The sequence below is a fragment of the Wolffia australiana genome, chromosome 8, assembly GCF_029677425.1.
Source record: "Wolffia australiana isolate 7733 chromosome 8, ASM2967742v1".
Lineage (NCBI taxonomy): Eukaryota > Viridiplantae > Streptophyta > Magnoliopsida > Alismatales > Araceae > Wolffia > Wolffia australiana.
In genome coordinates this window covers 10759630-10779881 of record NC_135842.1, presented here as the reverse complement: position 1 = coordinate 10779881, position 20252 = coordinate 10759630, and the positions used below count along the sequence as shown (strand labels likewise).

General features: G+C 43.5%; 1 protein-coding gene and 1 long non-coding RNA gene across 2 annotated transcripts; one reads left to right on the top strand and one right to left on the bottom strand.

The window, feature by feature from the left end:
• Positions 1–9353: 9353 nt before the first annotated feature.
• Positions 9354–15589, bottom strand: ASY3 (asynaptic protein). The gene is made up of 9 exons (XM_078580088.1): positions 14363–15589; positions 13329–13455; positions 13186–13252; positions 12401–12550; positions 12270–12328; positions 10469–10603; positions 10224–10315; positions 9724–10123; positions 9354–9637 (listed from the first exon to the last, which is right to left on the bottom strand). Exons 1-8 carry the CDS (start codon positions 15521–15523, stop codon positions 10052–10054), a joined length of 1863 nt encoding a protein of 620 aa, XP_078436214.1. The 5' UTR covers positions 15524–15589; the 3' UTR covers positions 9354–9637; positions 9724–10051.
• Positions 15590–17469: 1880 nt separating this feature from the next.
• Positions 17470–20252, top strand: LOC144707080 (uncharacterized). Its single transcript, XR_013582401.1, has 2 exons — positions 17470–18320; positions 18932–20252. It is a non-coding gene; the product is annotated as an uncharacterized LOC144707080 (long non-coding RNA).

Below are 20252 nucleotides of genomic sequence, written 5' to 3'. Positions count from 1 at the left end.
ATATATTGGATAAGACGTTCTCTGATGATCCCCATTACACATCTATACTAACTAGATTGATGGATTAGGGTTTGATGGGTAACCATACCCTAAGTCATCGGGGAGTCTTCTGTGGATGAAGGATTATACATGTACACATTTTCCATCAGTCTTATCCATTAACACATTTTACATTCATTTTCTCTCCATTTCCGAGTCACTTTAGCTCTCTAGAAGGCAAATTTCATCTCTAGTTTCTAAATTTATATATTTACAAATTCCAGTATCTCCCTTTCCAAATCTCACCTCTGAAGCTGCCTTCCAGGCGCTGTGTTGACTGTTCATTGATAACTTGCAAATTAAGATCATTAATTGATGAATTTTACATTATATTTATGTGTTTTAATGACTACATTTGCATGTTCTCATATAAAAATAAAGATAAATGATTTATAATTTAATTTTATTATTATTTCTAATTTTTTATCATTTTTACATGGAATTTAACCTCATTTCAGTGAAGAAATATTTTTTACATGGCCTTAAATATTGGCTAAAGGTTGGTAAGGGCTTTATTGATTTTTCTGGAATTTTTCCATATTTTTATATAATTTTTTGACTATTATATAGCCAAGAAATGATTTTTATATATTTAAATAATACATATTTAATTTATTTGGCATTTATAATATATTTATATATTTATCAAGGGGCATCCACGTCATTCACCCAAAATTCGGGCAAATAAATGGATTTATTTTATTTAAATAACAATAGAGAGAGAAAATGGGCATTATTGGCTCATTATGGCATCGCAAATCGCGATGCCATAACGAGCCAATCATTAGCTCAATAATAAGTCTATGTGGCGCACAAGGCGATGAAAAGGAAAAAAAATTGTTTTTTTTAATCTTCATGCAATAAATGCGTGCGGAGATTCTCCGCGTGCATTTATAATTTATCTTAGTCGTTAGCGCGTGCATTTAATGCATGCGCTAACCTACATGGACGTGCATTGCTTATTGTATTTTTTTAAAAAATTCGTTAGCGCGTGCATTTAATGCATGTGCTAGCTGACATATTTTTTTAAAGAAATCAACGCTTTACGACGTTGATTCGCCGCGTGCATTAAATGCACGCGGAAATCGATGTCGTAAAACATAAAAGGCAAAATGGTAAGCTTACCACCATTTTTTTTTTAAATGATGCAGGTCAAATAATGCGGCTAACTTTGTCCTTTTCTGTTATTAGAAAAAAATTAAATAAAAGAAAGTGGCGTGGCTTCTTTATAGCCGTTCAAGGAGACGCATTATTCTCCAATGATTGCCGATGGTGGACGCGGACAACCACATGGCAGCACATGATCCGAGGATGGGGGAAACAAGAAAGTTTCTTTACCGCTCAATCATCTCTGTAAGTTTCTTTACTACATCCGATCTATAACTTATTTGAATCCCATGATTAGAGGCTCATAAGTCATAGTCAAAATGTAGTCGTCCACTTATGAGATGTCCTTGGTGTCTCATGTCAGTGGATCACTTATACAACCATGACTTGAATCAACCTGATTGACGTTTAGGTATAATACCATTCAGGGATTCATAGGGATCAATTCAGTGAACTCTTTCTCCAAAGAGCACCCACTATCTGTCCTTAGTGTCGCCACACTAATAGCCATAGGATCAGCTATACTTATCGAATAAGTAGGATCAGCTAGTGCTATTCTATCGGGATAATTCGATGTACGTCTCGACTATCCTCGAATATGAATATTTAGAATACATGTTTAAAGACCAGTGATCACTGTAATATGATCTCATCATAATTCACTAAGTCATTGCACGTATTCATGGACTTCATTATAAACATCACACAGAATAATAATGAACGTAAATATTTTATTCAATGGACTTAAATAAACATAGTAGTGTAATTGGCTTGATGGCCACATAATATCCATCACTATCCACATTGTCAGTTGACTGGTTTGCATGTAAGACTGGCAAATGGACGAGTGCAAACATTGAGATGGGTTCCACCAGCACCATATCCTAACCATTGAGATGCCAACACGTGGCATCGGCAATGGTTGGGATATGGATTTGTATGTTTTCCTTTTGTTGTTTTTTTGTGGATTTATGAGCACCATCGGATGCATCCCCATTGGCATGTCCAACGATCGGGATGCATCCTTTGGTTGACATGGAGGATACACGACCTTTTCTTCTTCTTATTTCATTCTTCTTTTCTACTACTGTTTGCCTTCTTTTATTGATCTTCATATCCCTTTCTTATTCTTCTCCATTTATTTTCTTATTCTCTTCTTCTTCTGTTATTGATATTTTCATATGCCTTTCTTATTCTTCTCCATTTCTTTTCTTCTTCTCATCTTCTTCTTCTTTTATTTGATATTTTCATATGCCTTTCTTATTCTTCTCCATTTCTTTTCTTCTTCTCATCTTCTTCTTCTTTTATTGATATTTCATATTCCTTTCTTAATCTTCTCCATTTCTTTTTTTCTTCTCTTCTTCTTCTTTTATTGATATTTTCATTTTCCTCTCTTATTCTTCTCCATTTATTTTCTTCTTCTCTTCTTCTTCTTTTATTGATATTTTCATATTCCTCTCTTATTATTATATTTTTATTTGTTTTCTTCTTCTTTCATTGATATTTTTATATTCCTCTCTTATTATTCTATTTTATTTTCGTTTCTTCTTCTTTCATTGATATTTTTATATTCCTCTCTTATTTTTCATTGCTTCTTCTTTTATTGATATTTTCATATTTTTCTTATTCTTGTATTTTTCTTTTCCTCCTCTTCCTATTCTTTTATTGATATTTTCAAATTCCTTTCTTATTCTTCTTTTCTTCATATTTTATTGATATTTTCAAATTCCTTTCTTATTCTTCTTTTCTTCTTATTTTATTAATATTTTTCATATTCCGTTCTTATTCTTCTCTTCTTCTTATTTTTTTGATATTTTCAAATTCCTTATTCCTTTCTTATTCGTCTCCTTTCTTATTCCTTATTCTTATTTTATTAATATTGTCTTATTCCTTTCTTATTCGTCTCCTTTCTTATTCCTTATTCTTATTTTATTAATATTGTCTTATTCCTTTCTTATTCGTCTCCTTTCTTATTCCTTATTCTTATTTTATTAATAGTCTTATTCCTTTCTTATTCGTCTCCTTTCTCTTCTTCTTCTTTTTAAAAAAAATTCATATTTGTTTTCTTCTTCTCTTTTCTTTTCTGCTTCTCTTCTTCTTTCATTTTCCTCTATTCTTATCTTCTTCTTCTTTTGAAAATCTTTTCATCTTCTTCTTCTTCTTTTGTTAAAATTTTCATATTCTTCTCTTCTTCTTCTTTTCATCTTCCTTCCTTCTTATCTTCTTGTTCTTTTGTTAATATTTACATCTTTGTTTTTCTTGTTTTCATTTTCCTTTCTTTTTCCTTTCATCGACGAGAACAACACAATGAACCTCCATTCCGAAGCTGTCCCTCGGCACTGCTATTTTTTTCTGGGTTGCATTGTGATACTCACAAGCTCACCTGGTACTCTATTCCAAGCTGTTGGTACATACCCTGCTGGTAGAATCCCCTCATGAAATTAACTGCTGGTATTGAAGTTCTCTTCGTATTGAAGGTATCCTTTCAGTTGATTGTCTGTCGCTTTCTCCTGGCACAAGTGCAATTATTGTTTGATCGGATGGCCTCTCTTTGATGGCAAAAGAAGAAATTAATTATGGGGTCAATATGGGAAATAGATCGATGAATAGGGGGGACAAGTATAATAATCTCTTGCCCCAACAACCCAATGGAATCTGTTCACGAGTCGTAACCTCTACACCTCTACCATTGGACAAAATATGTCCAACCTACACTTCGCCCTAGGGGTCAGCTATATCACTTGACTAACTCCCCTCATGATAATGATCCAACCTTCATGAAATTGTGTTGTGAAAATGAGATTCTCTTCACCTGGTTCCACGACTCCATGCTTTCCAAAATTGATGACTCATATTCTGATTATGATTTAGTCAAAGAAATATGGGATCTTGTTCAGCATTGAAACTCTACGTGGGAGGATGAATCATGCATTGCAGATCTTGTCGATCGGTCCATGACGCTACTTCACGGGAACCAGACTGCCTTGGACTATGCGAATGAGTTGTAGACCTTGTGGAAGGAAATCGAGTTCTCTAGGTCACTGACTGCTAACTCTGTAGATTGATAGTATGTACTCAGTGATCGAGTCTATAGTTACCTAAAATGACTTCAATCTGAATTTGAAACCACCTGATCACAACTGTTCAACTAGGAGGATAAACTACAATTTGAAGATACGGTGGCCACGATTCTAAAATAAGATGGGTCATCTTTATTTGACGCTTGATCATACAACTATTTTAAACTTATGTCTCATCATGGGCTAACCTCGGCACCCTAATGGGCTAACCCAACCTGCTCCTCACACCACACTCCCACCGGCCAACACCGAACAGTCAGCTCAAAGGAAGCATCCACCGATGGGATAGAGAAGCAATGACAAAGATCAGTTATGGTGTAGCCATTGTTGCAAACATCACCATACTAAAGACACATGTTAGAAGATCCATGGAAGACCTGCTTGGACTGATAAACTTATAAGAAAAAGTACTAGTGCAGTTGAAACTATGGGCGAACAACATCCTGAACAACAAACTGAGCTGGTCGTCTTACGGTCAGAGATACATCAATTTCACAATAAACTTAAGCCACTGAGATTGTTGGCTCTACTCCTCTCGCACACTCAGGTAAGCACTACTATTTTTCAAATATAAGTCCATCATCTCCAAACTCAGCTTCCAAGATTCTGGGGCAACTGACCATATGACCCTTTTGAAACTAGTTTTCAAGCATTCTGAAATCTATCAAAAAAATAAGAAGGTTCAAACGGAAGGTGGTACCCTTCTTAGTGTTGCTGGTAAGGGTAGTATCTAAATTGAATCTCTTGCCACTGTTACTAATGTCCTACATGTCCCTCACTTAAAGGTTAGACTTATATCCGTCCAAAGATGAGCCCAACTTTCGTCATATAAGCTAATCTTTGTTCTTTGTGACAAGGTTGCAGGTCTGAAGCATGGGCTAGCTAGGATACAAGATGGAGAAGTCTGGCTTCTTCATTAGGATCTTGGGCATCCCTCTTTTCAGTTGTTAAAAACTTATTTCACTGATGTTTGCCAAGGCTTATGAATGTACATTTTTTTCTGCTCAGTGTGTCACTTGGCTAAACATAAATGAACTACCTACCCTTTATCTGATTCCAAGTCTGCCACTATATTTTTGAACTGCTCCCCTGTGATGTATGGGGGCCTGCTTCATTTAATGATTTACATGGTTTTCGCTGGTATTTATTACTTACCAATGATGTCAGTCGTTTTACACGGATTCAATTGATGAAGCATAAATCAGATATTCCTATGATTGTCCAAGAATTCACTTACATGATCAACCACAGGCATGGTATGTTGATTAAACATTTTGACACTAATAATGGCATGGATTTTCTGAACTCAGGTCTTGCAAGGTATCTTTAAAGCACAAGGCATCATCCATGAAATATCATGTCCCCACGCCCCCTCAACAGAATGGCGTAGCTGAACCAAAAATAAGACACATTTTGGAAAAGACTCGTGCATTAATAACACATTGAGATCAATTGTCATTTTATCAATGATAAAGTTGAGCCCAAAGTCATAGACTAAAATCCAGTCCGGGTCTGGTTTGGCCCTTGGAAAAGATCCAGACCAGCCCTTCGCCGGTCCACCCTAAAATAGCAGACCCACATTCCCAGTTTGGTCTGGTATGACGGGTCCCCAGTACAAAATGGCGACCCCTAGGTAGGAGCATATAAATACGAGATGCACTAGAGGTTATTTGGTGTACTTGGGAGAAAATTTGGTCTCATGGAGCTATAAGAAACATGTGACAATTGCTAGATCCAATAGACAAGTAGAATATAAGTCATCAGCAAATGCTACAATTGAACTGACGTCGATTCACTCCATTTGGCATCACGACAACGCCACATCCTAAGTTTTGATGTGACAATCTGGGAGCCACACATGTGATGATAAACCCGGCCATCCATGCACGCACTGCGCACATGGAGATCGACAATCACATAATGCGTGAAAGAGGTAGCAACTGGTCAACTACCAGCGGCCATTGATTTCCAGTTATAATCAAATAGTTGACATTATGACTAAACCACTACCTAAACAAAAACTCCACCGCTGTGCTCCAAGCTCACAGCAATGCCCACCTTGATCTTCAAAGGACATGTTAAAGACTCAATGGCCGAATAAATTTACTCAGTCAAAATTCCTTTTAAAATTTGACCGTTGAAATAACACTCCTCTACATTTCTCATTGCTGTTCTTCATATGTCTGGTCTCTCTCTCCTCCAAGCATGCTAAACAGACAGACAGAGAGAGAATTTGACTGGAGGAGAGAGACAGAGAGAGAGAGAGAGAGAGAGAGAGAGGGAGGAAATGTTGCTCCATCCAGTAAAGTAAGGAAACAAAATGGTAAGACAAAAGGAAGAAAGCGCACCTTACTAGAGGGAGGAACTCTGTCTTCCTATGAAAACCCTCTTGCCATTCAGATCTCTCAAGGGTGGGTCCCACCTGAGAGGACGGCCCAATAAGATAAGATAATAACCGGCCCACAAAAAATTCAAATGAATATACATTTCGCGTACCCGTTTCGGCCCTCGCCGGCGGCGCTGCCGCCGGAAGAGGAGTTGAAATGGGCGGCGAGGCGTACATGTGGCGACCACCCACAAAGGGTACGGCAGTGGGGGAGTATGACCATGGCACGTGCGGGGAGCTGGTGGGGTCCACCATGGCCATGCCAAACCTCATGCCCATGCCCATGCCCATGTGGCTCGGTGGCATCCCCGGATGGATCATCATCGGGGGGATGTAAATTCCGCCACCCATGGACATGACCTAGTCAATTCACAAGATGGATAAGCTTGATGATGGATCGGCATAGAGTAGTAGATGAGATAGAGATGAGGGATTACATAATAGAGGGTATACAACATAAAATGAGATAGATATGGAGATATAAATAAAGTCTAAGGGACAGAGATAGAGACAAAAAGATACATTTTGGGATATAGATAGAGACAAAATGGGGTTGGAGATGGATATGGAGATAAAGACAGGCATTGACAAAGAGAGATAGAGGTAGGGCTATGGATATGGATATGGAGATAGACAAAAGATAGAGAGAGAGAGAGAACAAGCTTGGGAGATCTTTTTAATGAGAACGTTATGATGGAGATCGGTTTATAAAGGTATAGGCATTCCGATATATAGGTTGATGGAGACGTCGAGATAAAGAGACGAGTAGAGAAAGATATAGAAATAGAGGTATAGATAGAGAGAGAGACTGATGGAGACAGTAGAGATATAGAGACAGATAGAGAGAGGGAGAGAGATAGATATAAACATAGAGACAGAAATATAGAGATAGAGATAGAGAGTGATAAAGATAGAGAGAGAGATAGACATAAACATAGAGACAAATATAGATATAGAGATAGATGAAGAGAGAGAGATAGATATAAACATAGAGACAGAAATATAGAGATAGGGATAGAGAGTGATAAAGATAGAGAGAGATAGATATAAACATGGAGACAGAAATACAGAGACAGATAGAGAGAGAGAGATATAGATATAAACATAGAGACAGAAATATAGAGATAGAGATAGAGAGTGATAAAGATAGAGAGAGAGAGAGATTGATATAAACATAGAGATAGAAATATAGAGATAGAGATAGAGAGTAATAAAGATAGAGAGAGATAAAGATAGAGAGAGATATATATAAACATGGAGACAGAAATATAGAGATAGAGATAGAGAGAGAGAGAGAGATAGATATAAACATAGAGATAGAAATATAGAGATAGAGATAGAGAGAGATAAAGATAGAGAGAGAGATAGATATAATCATAGAGACGGAAATATAGAGATAGAGATAGAGAGTGATAAAGATAGAGCGAGAGATATATAAACATGGAGACAGAAATATAGAGATAGAGATAGAGAAAGATATATAGATATCAACATAGAGACAGAAACATAGAGATAGAGAGAGATAAAGATAGAGAGAGAGATAGATATAAACATAGAGATAGAGACAGAGAGAGATAAATATAGAGATATATATAAACATAGAGATAGAGAGAGAAAAAGATAGAGAAAGAGAGAGAGAGATATAAACATAGAGACAGAAATATAGAGATAGAGATAGAGAGTGATAAAGATAGAGAGAGATAGATATAAACATAGACACAGAAATATAGAGATAGAAATAGAGAGAGAAAGATAGAGATAGAGAGAGAGATATACCCGAACCCGCATTTGGAGGGACTTCAGGTACTCGATAGCATCGTCGAGAACGGAGGCCTTGTCTACCTTGAAAAGAACACTCCCACATCAGATAACGGACGCAACAAGGCAAAAATACCCTCTTCCGCACCTTACTGCAGTTAGGAATCAACTCCTGCAGCGCTCGCAATTTCTCATTTATCCTGTCTCTCCGCCTCTGCCACAAAAAAAAAACCATACGAGTTCATACTCACCCTCATTTTTAATTTTTTTTTTTTTTAAAGTCACAAACGGCATCCCACTCATTCCCAAGCCAAGTTCATACTCACTCTTTCCGACAAGTTATGCACCTCGGCAGCGCGGCCACGCCGGGCGCTCGGCGACGGCTTCTCGTCCTCTCCATCCTGCAAAATTCACCAAATTAAAGAAACTAAACGGCATTTTTAATTTATTTTTTAAATTTTTTTTCAGAGGGCGTACCGAGTTACCGCGGCGCCTCCGCTTGGGCAGCCGGCGATGGTCTTCCTCCTGAGAAGGGCAGCCGGCCGGGTCGACGAGGGACGACTCGCCCGGTTCGCTCCGAGCCGGCCGGGCCGGGTCGGCGCCGCCGTCCGGGACGGCGAAGTCGGAGAGGAACTCGAGGCCGTAGTCGTCGACCGGTAAGTTGGGCCAAGGAGAGAGGTCTTCTTCATATTGGGCCGCCCCGCCCGGCCCAATATCCTTCGAAGAAGAAGAAGAAGAAGAGAAGAACCTGAAGCCGCGGTGGGACTGGCCCTGCACCACTACCTGCCCGTTCTCCCACAGCAGCTCCGCCAGCTCTGAATCGGGCCTTTCGCACCCGACAAGGATCCGAAACTTGTTAGAGAGAAGAAAGAGAGATGAAGAGATCAGAGAGAAGAAATTCTTCTTTGCTTACTCGAGAGGGGGTAGCTCGGAGGAGGAATTCAGCTTCGTCTTCACCGCTTTGGGGAGAAGCTCGGAGAGCGGCATGGCCGAAACCCTAGAGAGATGAAGGGGGGGAGCAGGCAGAGGCAGGTTACAAGGGGAGAAAGAGGGTACCGTGGGTTGTTCTTCAGACTTCTGTTTTGTCTTTCTCTCTCTAGCTTTGGCTATTTTCTCTTGCTGCCGCTGCAGGGGTTGTGTTGTTTCGCTGATCCCAGGGAGATGCAGACAGCCCAAGTCCCCAGAAAGGGCGCCGCCACCGCCGCCCTCTTTGTTTTTGCAGGCAACATATTGGATGAGTCCGCGCTTACCTTATCATCATCCATCTCTAGATTGAAGAGAGAGAAAAGTGAAGAAGACGTAGTTTGATAGATGGATAAACAGATAGAGTCATAGAGAGAGAGAGAGGCGTACCTGAGTTGTTGACCGAGAGTTGGGTTTTCTGCCGTTGACTGGATGGGACAAGTAGAAGAGAGAGAGAGAAGATATAGGCAGGACAGAGAGAGAGAAGAGGAGAGGGAAACAATGAGGTAGAGAAGTGGGAGAGCGAGAAGAGAAAATTTGAGAATAGAGAGAAGAGAGAGAGAGGAACAAAGTGGAGAGGTGGACGTACAGCAGAAAACAAATGTGGGTCTTTTAAATGTTCACATTAGGCTGAAGCTGAGGGACTGGATAAGCAAGAGAGAGAAAGAGAGAGAGAGATATGAACATAAAATACCACTGTGAACTAGCTGTCAAATCTTCAGGTATCGTCGCTGGTCATCATCCACTCTCTGAGAGCCTCTCTCAAACCATTCATTTTCCTTCGCGCCGCCTGGAGCCGAAAAGAGATATCACGGCCGTTTGCAGCACGATGATATCGTAGAAAGTTAGAGAGAGAAAGAGACGACTAAAGAGAGAGAGAGAGAGAGAACCTTCTGAATAGCAACAACGCTGGCCTCGGCGTCCGCCAGCTGGGCCTCCACAGCAAGCTCCACCTGCTGAATAAGCTTCTTCTGCGTAGACTCTGACCCAGAACCGGGATTTAGAAAGAGAAACAAACAGAAGAAAGTACAACCGTACAGAGATAATCCAATGATTGTCTGTCTCACTCTCTCTCTCTCTCTCTATCTCTAGTCTCTACTCATTGGGTAAAAGTAGGAAGAAAAAGGAGACGTACTCTGACGGTCGATGGTCCCTTTGAGCTCCTCCTCGTACGTTTCCAGGTCTTCCAGGCTACCTCGGCAATGTGCCAGCTGCCGGTCAACCTCCTCCCTGAACCGGTCATACGCGGCCTTCAGCTTTTCCTCTTGCTCTGCGTGAACAATAATGAGAATACCAGCACCACTAATAATAATTACAATAAGGAGAAGAAGAAGAAGAAGAAGAATAAGAATTAGGAGGTGGGGAAGGGGAAGGAGAAGGAGAAGAATAAGAATCAGGAGGAGAAGGAGAAGGAAAAAAATGAGGAGGAAGAGGAGAAGGAGAAGGAGAAAGTGGAGGAGGAGAAAATAAAGGAGAAAGTGGAGAAGGAGAAAAAAAAGGAGAAAGTGGAGAAGAAGGAGGTGGAGAAGGAAGAGGAGGAGAAAGAGGACGAGGAAGAGCAAGAGTTAAGAAGGAGAAAGAAAGGAGGAAGATGAGGAGGAGGAGAATGAGTTAAGAAGGAGAAAGAAAAGAGGAAGATGAGGAGGAGGAGGTGAAGGAGAAGGAGGAGGAGGGGGAAGATGAGGAGGAGGAGGAGGAGGAGGGAAGAAGGAGAAGGAGAAGGAGGAGGGAAGAAGGAGAAGGAGAAGGAGGAGAAAGAGGAGGGGGAGGAGGAGAAACAGGAGGAGGATGAAGATGAGGAGGAGGAGAAGGAGAAAGAGGAGGAGGGGGAAGATGAGGAGGAGGAGGAGGGAAGAAGGAGAAGGAGAAGGAGGAGAAAGAGGAGGAGGAGGAGGAGAAACAGGAGGAGGATGAAGATGAGGAGGAGGAGAAGGAGGAGGAGGAGAAGGGGATGGAGGAGGAGGAGGAGGAACAGGAGGAGGATGAAGATGAGGAGGAGGAGGAGGAGGAGGAGGAGAAGGAGGAGGAGGAGGAGGAGGAGGAGGAGGAGGAGGAGGAGGAGGAGGAAGAGAAGGAGGAGGAGGAGGAGGAGGAGGAGAAACAGGAGGAGGAAGAGGAGGAGGAGGAGAAACAGGAGAATGAAGATGAGGAGGAGAAGGAGAAGGAGAAGGAGAAAGAGGAGGAGAAATAGAAAGAGAAGGAGGAGAAATAGAAGAAGGAGAAGGAAAGGAGAAGGAGAAAGAGAAGGAAAGGAGAGGGAGAGGGAGGAATAGAAAAGGGGGAGGAGGAGGAGAAATATAAGGAGAAGAAAAGGAAGAGACCGAGAAGGAGGAGAGGAGAATGGGGAGGAGGAGGAGAAATATAAGGAGAAGAAAAGGAAGAGACCGAGAAGGAGGAGAGGAGAATGGGGAGGAGGAGGAGAAGGAGAAGAAGGAAGAGGAGGAGAAGAATAAGGAGGAGGAGGAGAAAGAGGAGGAGAAAGAGAAGGAGGAGGTGGAGGAGTAGAAAGAGAAGGAGAATGAGGAGGAGGAAGAGGAGGAGAAGGAGAAGAAGGAGAAGAAAGAGGATAAGGAGAAGAAGGAGAAGGAGAAGGAGAAGAAGAATGAGAATGAGGAGAAGGAGAAGAAGAAGGAGAAGGAGGAGAAGGAGAAGGAGGAGAAAGAGGAGGAGGAGGAGGAGAAGGCGAAAGAGAAGAAAACAAGTACAAGAAGGAGGAGGAGGAGAAGAAGGAGAAGGAGGAGGAGGAGGAGGAGGAGAAGGAAGAGGAGAAAGAGGAGGAGGAGATAGAGGAGGAGGAGGAGAAGAAGGGGAGAAGTAGGAGGAGATAAAAGGGGAGGAGGAGAAGGGGAGAAGGAGGATGAAGAGAGGGAGAAGGAGAAGAAGAAGAATAATGAGGAGGATGAGAAGGAGAAGAAGAAGTAGAAGAAGGGACAGACCGAAGAAGGCCGCCTCTAGCCGCTTCCTCTTTGATCTGCCATGGCCTGCAAGTTTTTCTCTGCAAAAGTAGGACACAAAGATAAGGGCATTGCTGTGGAAGGAGGAGCGTGTAATTTTTTGAGGGGCTTACGCTTCCGCCTGGATGAGGTGCTCGACCTCCTGCAGACGTAGATGAACGCTGTCCCGCGCGGCGGAGAGGATCTCAAATCCTTTCCGGCTCGCGTAAGACCTGATCTTTGCTTTGAATTTGTCCAGAACTTGCGCCAGCTGTGCGATTGCCCTGCACAGATAGCCAAAGAGATGGATGAATACCAAGGTATCAGATAGATTGACGGATTGTCATTGGTAAATGATAGATAGAGAGGTGTAAAGAGAGAAAAGGCAGGTTGAGAGATAGCGGAGAAAGGGTCGGAGGGAGATTTAGAGATCTAGAGAGGGAAGAAAGAAGGCGAGAAATGTAGATAGAGAAGAAATACAGAGCAAGAGAGAGAAGAGAGCTATAGAGAGATATAAGAACAGATTGAGAGATAGAAGAGTGACAGCTAGAGAAATATAGAAAGACAGATAGAGAGGTAAGGGTGAGAGAGATAGAGAGAGATAGAGAGATATAGAGAGGCAGATTGAGAGAGAGGAGAGAGGAAGAGAGGTGAGAGAGCTAGAAAGAGAAGACTGGTGAAAGAGAGAATTTGAGAGAGAATAAGAGAGAGGTGGAAGCGCTAGAAAGAGAAGAGATGAAGATAGGGAGACCACGAAAGAAGAAAGAGAGAACTAGGGAGCTGTGAGAGAGCTAGAGAGAGAAGATACTTGAAGATAGATAAATAAAACTAGAGAGAGAAAGAGGCAGGTTGGTCTGGGTCTAAAAATAAAACGTGAAACTGGGGAGAAGAATCTGTCAGAGAACAGAAACGAAAGTACCGGCCGAGGTTGTCGTCCTGTGGAGACGGGTCCAACGTGCTGGGAGATCTAGCAGAGTCCGCACTCACTGATAAGTTGGAAAAAAGGAAAATAATCAGCGGGGCAGAAAAGCAATAAAAGAAATCCAGAGGTCATGAACCAACAAGCTTCACTGTTGTAGAAGGGAGTCTCCAAAGAAGGGTGTGGCGCCCGTTTTTTTCTTTCTTCGAAGATCGGAAGCCTCGCGCTGCGCCGGAGGAGGGGCGACCCGCTGGAGCTGCTTTCGTTGCCCTGTAGACCATAAAAACTAGATTAAATCAAAATTTAAAAATTAAAAAAAGAATTAAGAAATGAGAAATAAGAAATACGAAATGGGAAATAAAAAAAAGGAAAAAAAGCATAAATAAGAAACAAGAAATAATAAACAATAAGGAAGAAACAAGAAATAAGAAACCAGAAACAAGAAACAAAAAACAAGAGATAAGAGATAGAGATGAGAAATTAGAAATAACACACAAGAAATAATAAATAAGAAGCAAGAAATAAAAAACAAGAGACAATAGATAAGAAATAACAAATAATGAATGATAAATAAGACACAAGAAATAATAAATAAGAAGCAAGAAATAAGAAACAAGAGACAATAGATAAGAAATAAGAAATAATGAATGATAAATAAGACACAAGAAATAAGAAACAAGAAATAATAAATAAGAAGGAAGAAATATGAAACAAGAGATAAGAAATAAGAAATAATGAATGACAAATAAGACACAAGAAATAAGAAACAAGAGATAAGAAATAAGAAATAATGAATGACAAATAAGACACAAGAAATAAGAAATAAGACACAAGAAATAAGAAACAAGAAATAATAAATAAGAAGGAAGAAATAAGAAACAAGAGATAAGAAATAAGAAATAATGAATGATACATAAGACACAAGAAATAAGAAACAAGAGACAAGAGATAAGACACGAAATAATAAATGATAAATACGACGCAAGAAATAAGAAATAAGACGCAAGAAATAAAAAACAAGAAATATAATTAAACTAATTTGAAAAATTGAAAGTAGATGAATGAAAAACGAAAACCGAAAAAATAGATAATAGGAAATAATTGAAAACAGAAAGAATAATATATGAAAAATAAAAAAATGAAAACAAAAACATAAAAAAGGAAAAAATGTGGGTACCGTTTGCTCTTCATGCGGTTCGTATGAATCGGAAGAGCATTCTGAGGTAACCGGGGACTTAGAATCACTGGCGGAGTTCTTCTCTGATAATGATGGGGCGGGAGACCCACATTTTTTAGGTCCACTGTTTTGGAATGGAGGAGTTGCACTGTTTTCAGGATTAAACATTGGGCTTTCACCAGGATTTAAAGTTGGGCTGGCATCAGGATTTAAAGTTGGGCTGAACGCTTGATCAACCGAGAAATTTTGAATCTTTCGAGAAGTGATGAATTCATTCACCGGCGATAAACTGCCTCCTGAATCACGAACATATTTCTGAGGCTTTTCTTCATCCTTTTCCTTGGCATCGTGATGGGGCGCGGCGTTTTCTGGCTCAGTAGTTGGGTTAACCGGCTGATTTTTGTCTGTGCTCTGCAGACTCTTGCTACTGTGCGAGATCTTCGTGGATGTTGATCTCCCAGAAAAGCTGATCTTCCGCGGTTCAATTCTCGAACATTTGGTATCGATCTTCTTTAGCGAAGAACCGGTGACCGCAAATTTTGAACCTTGAACTTTCTTTTCACAGTCATTAAACGTAAAAATGCTCTTTTCCGCAGATTTGATCTCGGCGTTCTTCCCAAGATCACGCTTGGATCTTGTTTTAATCGGTTCTTTCTTCTGTTCGGCTGAACGAGCAAAAGTTCTAGTGCTGCGCCTCAAGTTTTCTTTTTCAACGGGCTTCTTTTTGTTTCCTGAATCGCTTTCTATTGTGTCAGTGTCGGGCAAGATCTTGCGTTTTGAGCTTTCTGTTCTTCCATCCGTTGGAACTTGTTTCTTCTGCGAGGCATCGCCCAGTACTTCCCAAAGCTTCATCCTTAACGTTTCACTACGCCCATTTCTAAAGTCAGTGCCCAGAGAAGGGATCTTCGTTTTGGAAACTTCATTATCATCTGTAACGTTGTTCGATTTCTTGAGTAATTCATCATCTTTCTGTGGTGTTTCATGGCGAATGGGTCTCGTAGAGACCCATGGGCTGAGGTTTCCTTTGCCTGGAATTTGTAATTTGGCTCCCAATCCGCTTTCTCTTTCTGAAATCTTTGCTGGGGAGCAGTTTGTGACTGTTTTGATCGTGAATGTAGCCTCGGTTTCTGCAGTACCCGCCTTTGAAGGGTCTCCAACCATAATCCCAATTGAAACTTTGGGTTGTTTTTGTGAGCTACGGTAAGATAGAACTCGCCCACTCTGCCAGCTACCCTCCATGCCCTGTTCCAACCGTGAAAAAAAACAAAGCAAAGGTATCTTCAAGTGATTTCAGTAGATTGGTGCAATGAACGTTAAAAGATTAGAAAGAGATTGTTATCTCAAGTGTTGTTTAGCTGGAGTTTGAAAGACGAGCTGTCCAGAATGAGGCAAACATTTGAGTGAAAAAATTGAAATATTACAGCTATGTTCGATTACTTCGAAGAGTGAAAAGGAAGGAGATTCATGGAAATGGAGAGAATCCTATCATGATGCCTGTGTACACGTCTGCGTTCCAGGCAGTTACTGTTATGAGTTGAAATAAGTGGATGAATGACCGGAATTAATGAGATTTAGAGCATTCATGCATGCAGAAGGCAATATCAAATGACATCACAGAACTCTAAACTCTGAAAATTCAAATCTGCATTTGTTTCGTCCATTCCTAAAACCGGCGGTTACCGATTTCCTCAGATCTGGACTGCTGCGCTACTTTCCGGCGCGTATTATCCCGAATGCGTAAGATTTCGAGATGATCTTCCTTTAAATCAGAATTCAGTTAACGTAATTAGACACGAAGTAAAGAAGCCAACGAAATCATAAACTCCTCTGCCATTTAGTCCAAATTTTAAAGAACAGAGCAACCTCCAGGATCAAATGTCAATCCGAGACGGCAGATCAATGATTAAACTAAACATGTAAACTAAATCACGGGAATAATTATAAAAAAAAAACAGAGCATGAAGAATTCCCCGAAAGGCGAATGAACGGAGAAGCAATTCAGCACTATGCGCAGACCATAAGATCTCGTGGATAGAGAACATCATACCAAGGAATCGCCGCAACGCTCTGAATTCACCGAAATTTCTCCTCCTCGATGGCGATTCGTTCCTCTGCTCGCAGAATTCCCCAAAAAATCGAAAATAGTTGGCCGAGGGCGCTTGGCGGGAAATTGGTTTGTTCTCCGACGAAATTGAATATCATGAAATGACCAAAACGCCCCCCGCCAAAACCTCCAGTTTTTCAAATTTATAAACGAATCCGGGCCGCCCTGGATCCGGCCCAATGGGTACTTCGGCCTGGATCCGTTTGAATCCCTTTTATTGGCAAAACCATGACTATATGTTGTACCATATATAATATGCTTTGATCTTTCAAAAATCATAACTTCTGTTCAGCATTGTCAAGAAACATACGTGTCATCTTCAGAACAGACATCCAAGAAACAAAAATGTACATTCCATGAGGCTGGATGAGACTGGGTTAGCAGACATCATCCGTCTACATCGTAGGCCTATGACAATGGTGATGATAATGTGTCATCGTGACATGTATTATTGCCGTTTATTACCGATTTAAACTCGTAACTCGCTAATTTGATGCGCGTTATCATTTATTTTGATCATTTCAGTATTCATCACAACTTCATCAGGTGAGGCTGGATGATGGTGCACGCCATCGAGGATCGTCATCAACGTCATCCGCGCCACGCGCCCCCGATGTTGAAGACCGGGTGATCTTGCTCCGGTTATCTTTCCCACATTTCGTCTATCTTTCTCTCATGTTTTCGCTTTTAACCTGTTCTCGTCTGTCTAGCTTTCATCGTGTTTTGTCGCACTCGCGACATTCGTCCGACCGTCGTTTCACGTCGAGGAGGATGGGCCTTTCCCTAACCCATTCCCCCTTGTTTCCCCTTTTATCTCCTTTCTTTCCCCCCATTTCCCTCATTTCCCTCTATTTTCTGATGCCCCCTTTCTTTGTTTGTAATAGGGGGAGCCCATTTATAGAGGCTCCCCTAATGGACCTCCCTAAGGCCCATGTAAGGGCCCAACTCTTCTTCCCGTTATAAGGGAAGAGAGGGTGCCCTAACCTGTTTAGACCAGAATTTTTCCTTGAGGCATTACATCGAACACCCGTCTGGTCTCCCTTCCTCATGCGTGAGAAGTGAACAAGGGAAAGAAGAAGAAGAGAATGAAGAGAAGAGAAGGAAGGAGAAGGAAGGGAAGGAAGAAAGAGGGCGCCGCCGTTCTCTTCGGGCGCTATCGCCGCGTTTTCTCCTCCCCATCTGCCGTCGCTTGCCCCGCACGCCGCCAGCCGCCACCGCGCCGATCTCTGCGCGTGCCACCACCGCCGGTCGCCGCCGTCGTTCGCCGTTCCGGTTTCCCTGCTGTGCCGCCTGCAGTCTACGCGTCCTCCCCGTCGCCGTCGAGCCACCGCCGCCACAGCTGCCGAGCCGCAGCTGCCGTCGCCGAGCCGCCGAGTTGTGCCGATGCTGACTGCCATGAACCGACCAGTCCCGCAACGTGGACCGGACGACTCAGAGCCAACCCGTCGACCAGTCAAAGACTGGTCAAACCGATCAGTCGATCCAACCGATCGACCGGCGACTCGATTGGCCGGTCCTACCGATCGACTCGATCGACCGGCCCGAATCGACCCGACCAATCGGGCTGGTCCAGCCGGTCAGTCTGACCTCGTTAGGCAGGTTTGCTGGTCTGGCTGACTCGGTCAACTGGGCCAGACTAGCCGACTGAGCCTTCTCGTCCCGTCAGACGAGCCGAACAAGCTGAAACGGACGCACGCAAGCACTTCGATTCCACCTTCCCTCCATGGCCCTTTGCATTGCTCCAGCACCATCCGCTGCATGTTGAGCTGCCATGATCTCTCCGGCACCCTTCATCGAACCTGCTCCGTTCGCCGACCATTGATGACTCACTGCACTACGAGCCACGCCATCGAGGTACGCCGTACTCCCCGTTGCTCGTTTATTTATTCCTTGCTGTGTATTTTTGTTCCTACTCCACCGCGATCGGGCTAGGTAGGTGAGTGAGATTAAACGAGAGAAACTATGATTTTGAGTGTCTTACCGGCACAGACGAGTACGTCCGTTATGTGCGAGCCCTACGTATTAATTCCGTTTGGCCGTGGTCGCCTTCGTCGCTCCGACAAGGTTCGAGAGGTCATCGTCGCCGTCACTCGGCAACCCGTCCAAGCTAGGAGCTCGGCGCCTCCCACGAGTCAGAGCCTGCACGTACGACACGTAGGGCATCGTCTCGCATCGTAGTTACATAGCCGTTAGGCTAATCGTCGGTCGACAACACCGTCGTTTTCCGATACTTCATCATTTATTGGCACCGAGCCATCATACTCGGTGTTGACCGAACGACGTCCCCGACGCTGTCCTGCATCACTGGAAGACTAGGTCAGTAGACATCATCCGTCTACATTGGAGGCCTATGACGACGGTGATGATGAGGTCCCATCATGACATGTATTATTGGCGTTTATTACCGATTTAAACTCCTAACTCGCTAATTTGATGTACGTTATCATTTATTTTGATCATTTCAGTATTCACCGCAATTTCATCACATGAAGGAAGGAAGACTATGCCAGTAGACTAGCAAGGAGCAGCAAACTGCGTGCGTTCACAGCAACTGATGTAACACGACGTGTCGGGATCAAACGGCTCGTGTTACACCACAAAGAGAGGAGGGCTGATCAGTAGAGCGACAGCACAGGGCGGCCGCGTAGGTAACAGTATCCGGGTGGGCATCGATCTTCAACGATGATGATGTTAGGCATCGTTACGATGTCGTTGGTTGTGACTGACTAAATCTAGCTATCAGCGAACAACGGTAGGCATCGGCGGCGGCGGTTCATTCTGCAGCGGCATGTACTTCGCGGCGATGAAGTGGCGGCTGCGGGTCATCCGGCGATCGCTCTCCTCAAAACTATTCTAGGGAACACTAGGAATGCGTGTGGAGCATTTAGTCTCGGCAGCGGGCTCGAAGGTGAGCTCGATGGTGAGGACGGTGACGATGTAGCTAGGCATGGTGACGGGCTTAGAGGCGAGGGCGATAGCAAGGACGTGGTGCAACTAGGCACGGTGACAGGCTCGGAGGCTAGCATAGTGATGAGGACGGTGGCGGCTCAAACACGAGCACGGTGGCACGACCAGAGGCGGCCGAGGCAGCTGACGAGGCCGAGGCAAAAGTGACCGAGGCAGCCCTAGCAGTTGAGGCAGCCGAGGGCGGCCGAGGTGGCGAACAAGGGCGGACGAGGCCGCGGCAATCGGAGGCAGCTGTGGCGGTTGAGGGCGGCCGAAGCGGCGAATGAAGGCGGATGAGGCCACGGCGGCTGGAGGCGGCCAAAGGCTGCCGAGCGGCCGGAGAGGCCAAAGGCGGTCGAGGCAGCTAATGACGGCGGACGAGGCGACCAGAGGCGGCCGAGGCAACTGGAGGCAGACGAGGCAGCAAAGGCTGTTGACGAGGGCAGACGAAGTGGTCTAAGGCGGCCGGGGCGGTCGAGGGCGGCCGAGGTAGACGAGGCGGCCAAGGCGGCCGGAGGCGGCCAAGGCGGCCGGAGGCGGCCAGAGGCAACCAAGGCGGCCGAGGCGGCTGATGAGGGCGGATGAGGTGGCCTAAGGCGGCCGGGCGACCAGGGCAGCTGAGACGGCGGAGGGGCGACTGGGCCGCCTGGATCGAGCGGCCGAGGGCGGCCGAGATGGCCAAGGCGATTGCAGGCGGCCGAGGACAACGACACCGATAATATCAGCGGCGGCACTCCGGCGAGGGCCTGCGACAAACCCTAACTCCTCTCTCTCGAAGGGGCATTTTTGTAATTAACTAAACTAAAAATAACAAGAAAATCCCAAAAGACTACATTTTTA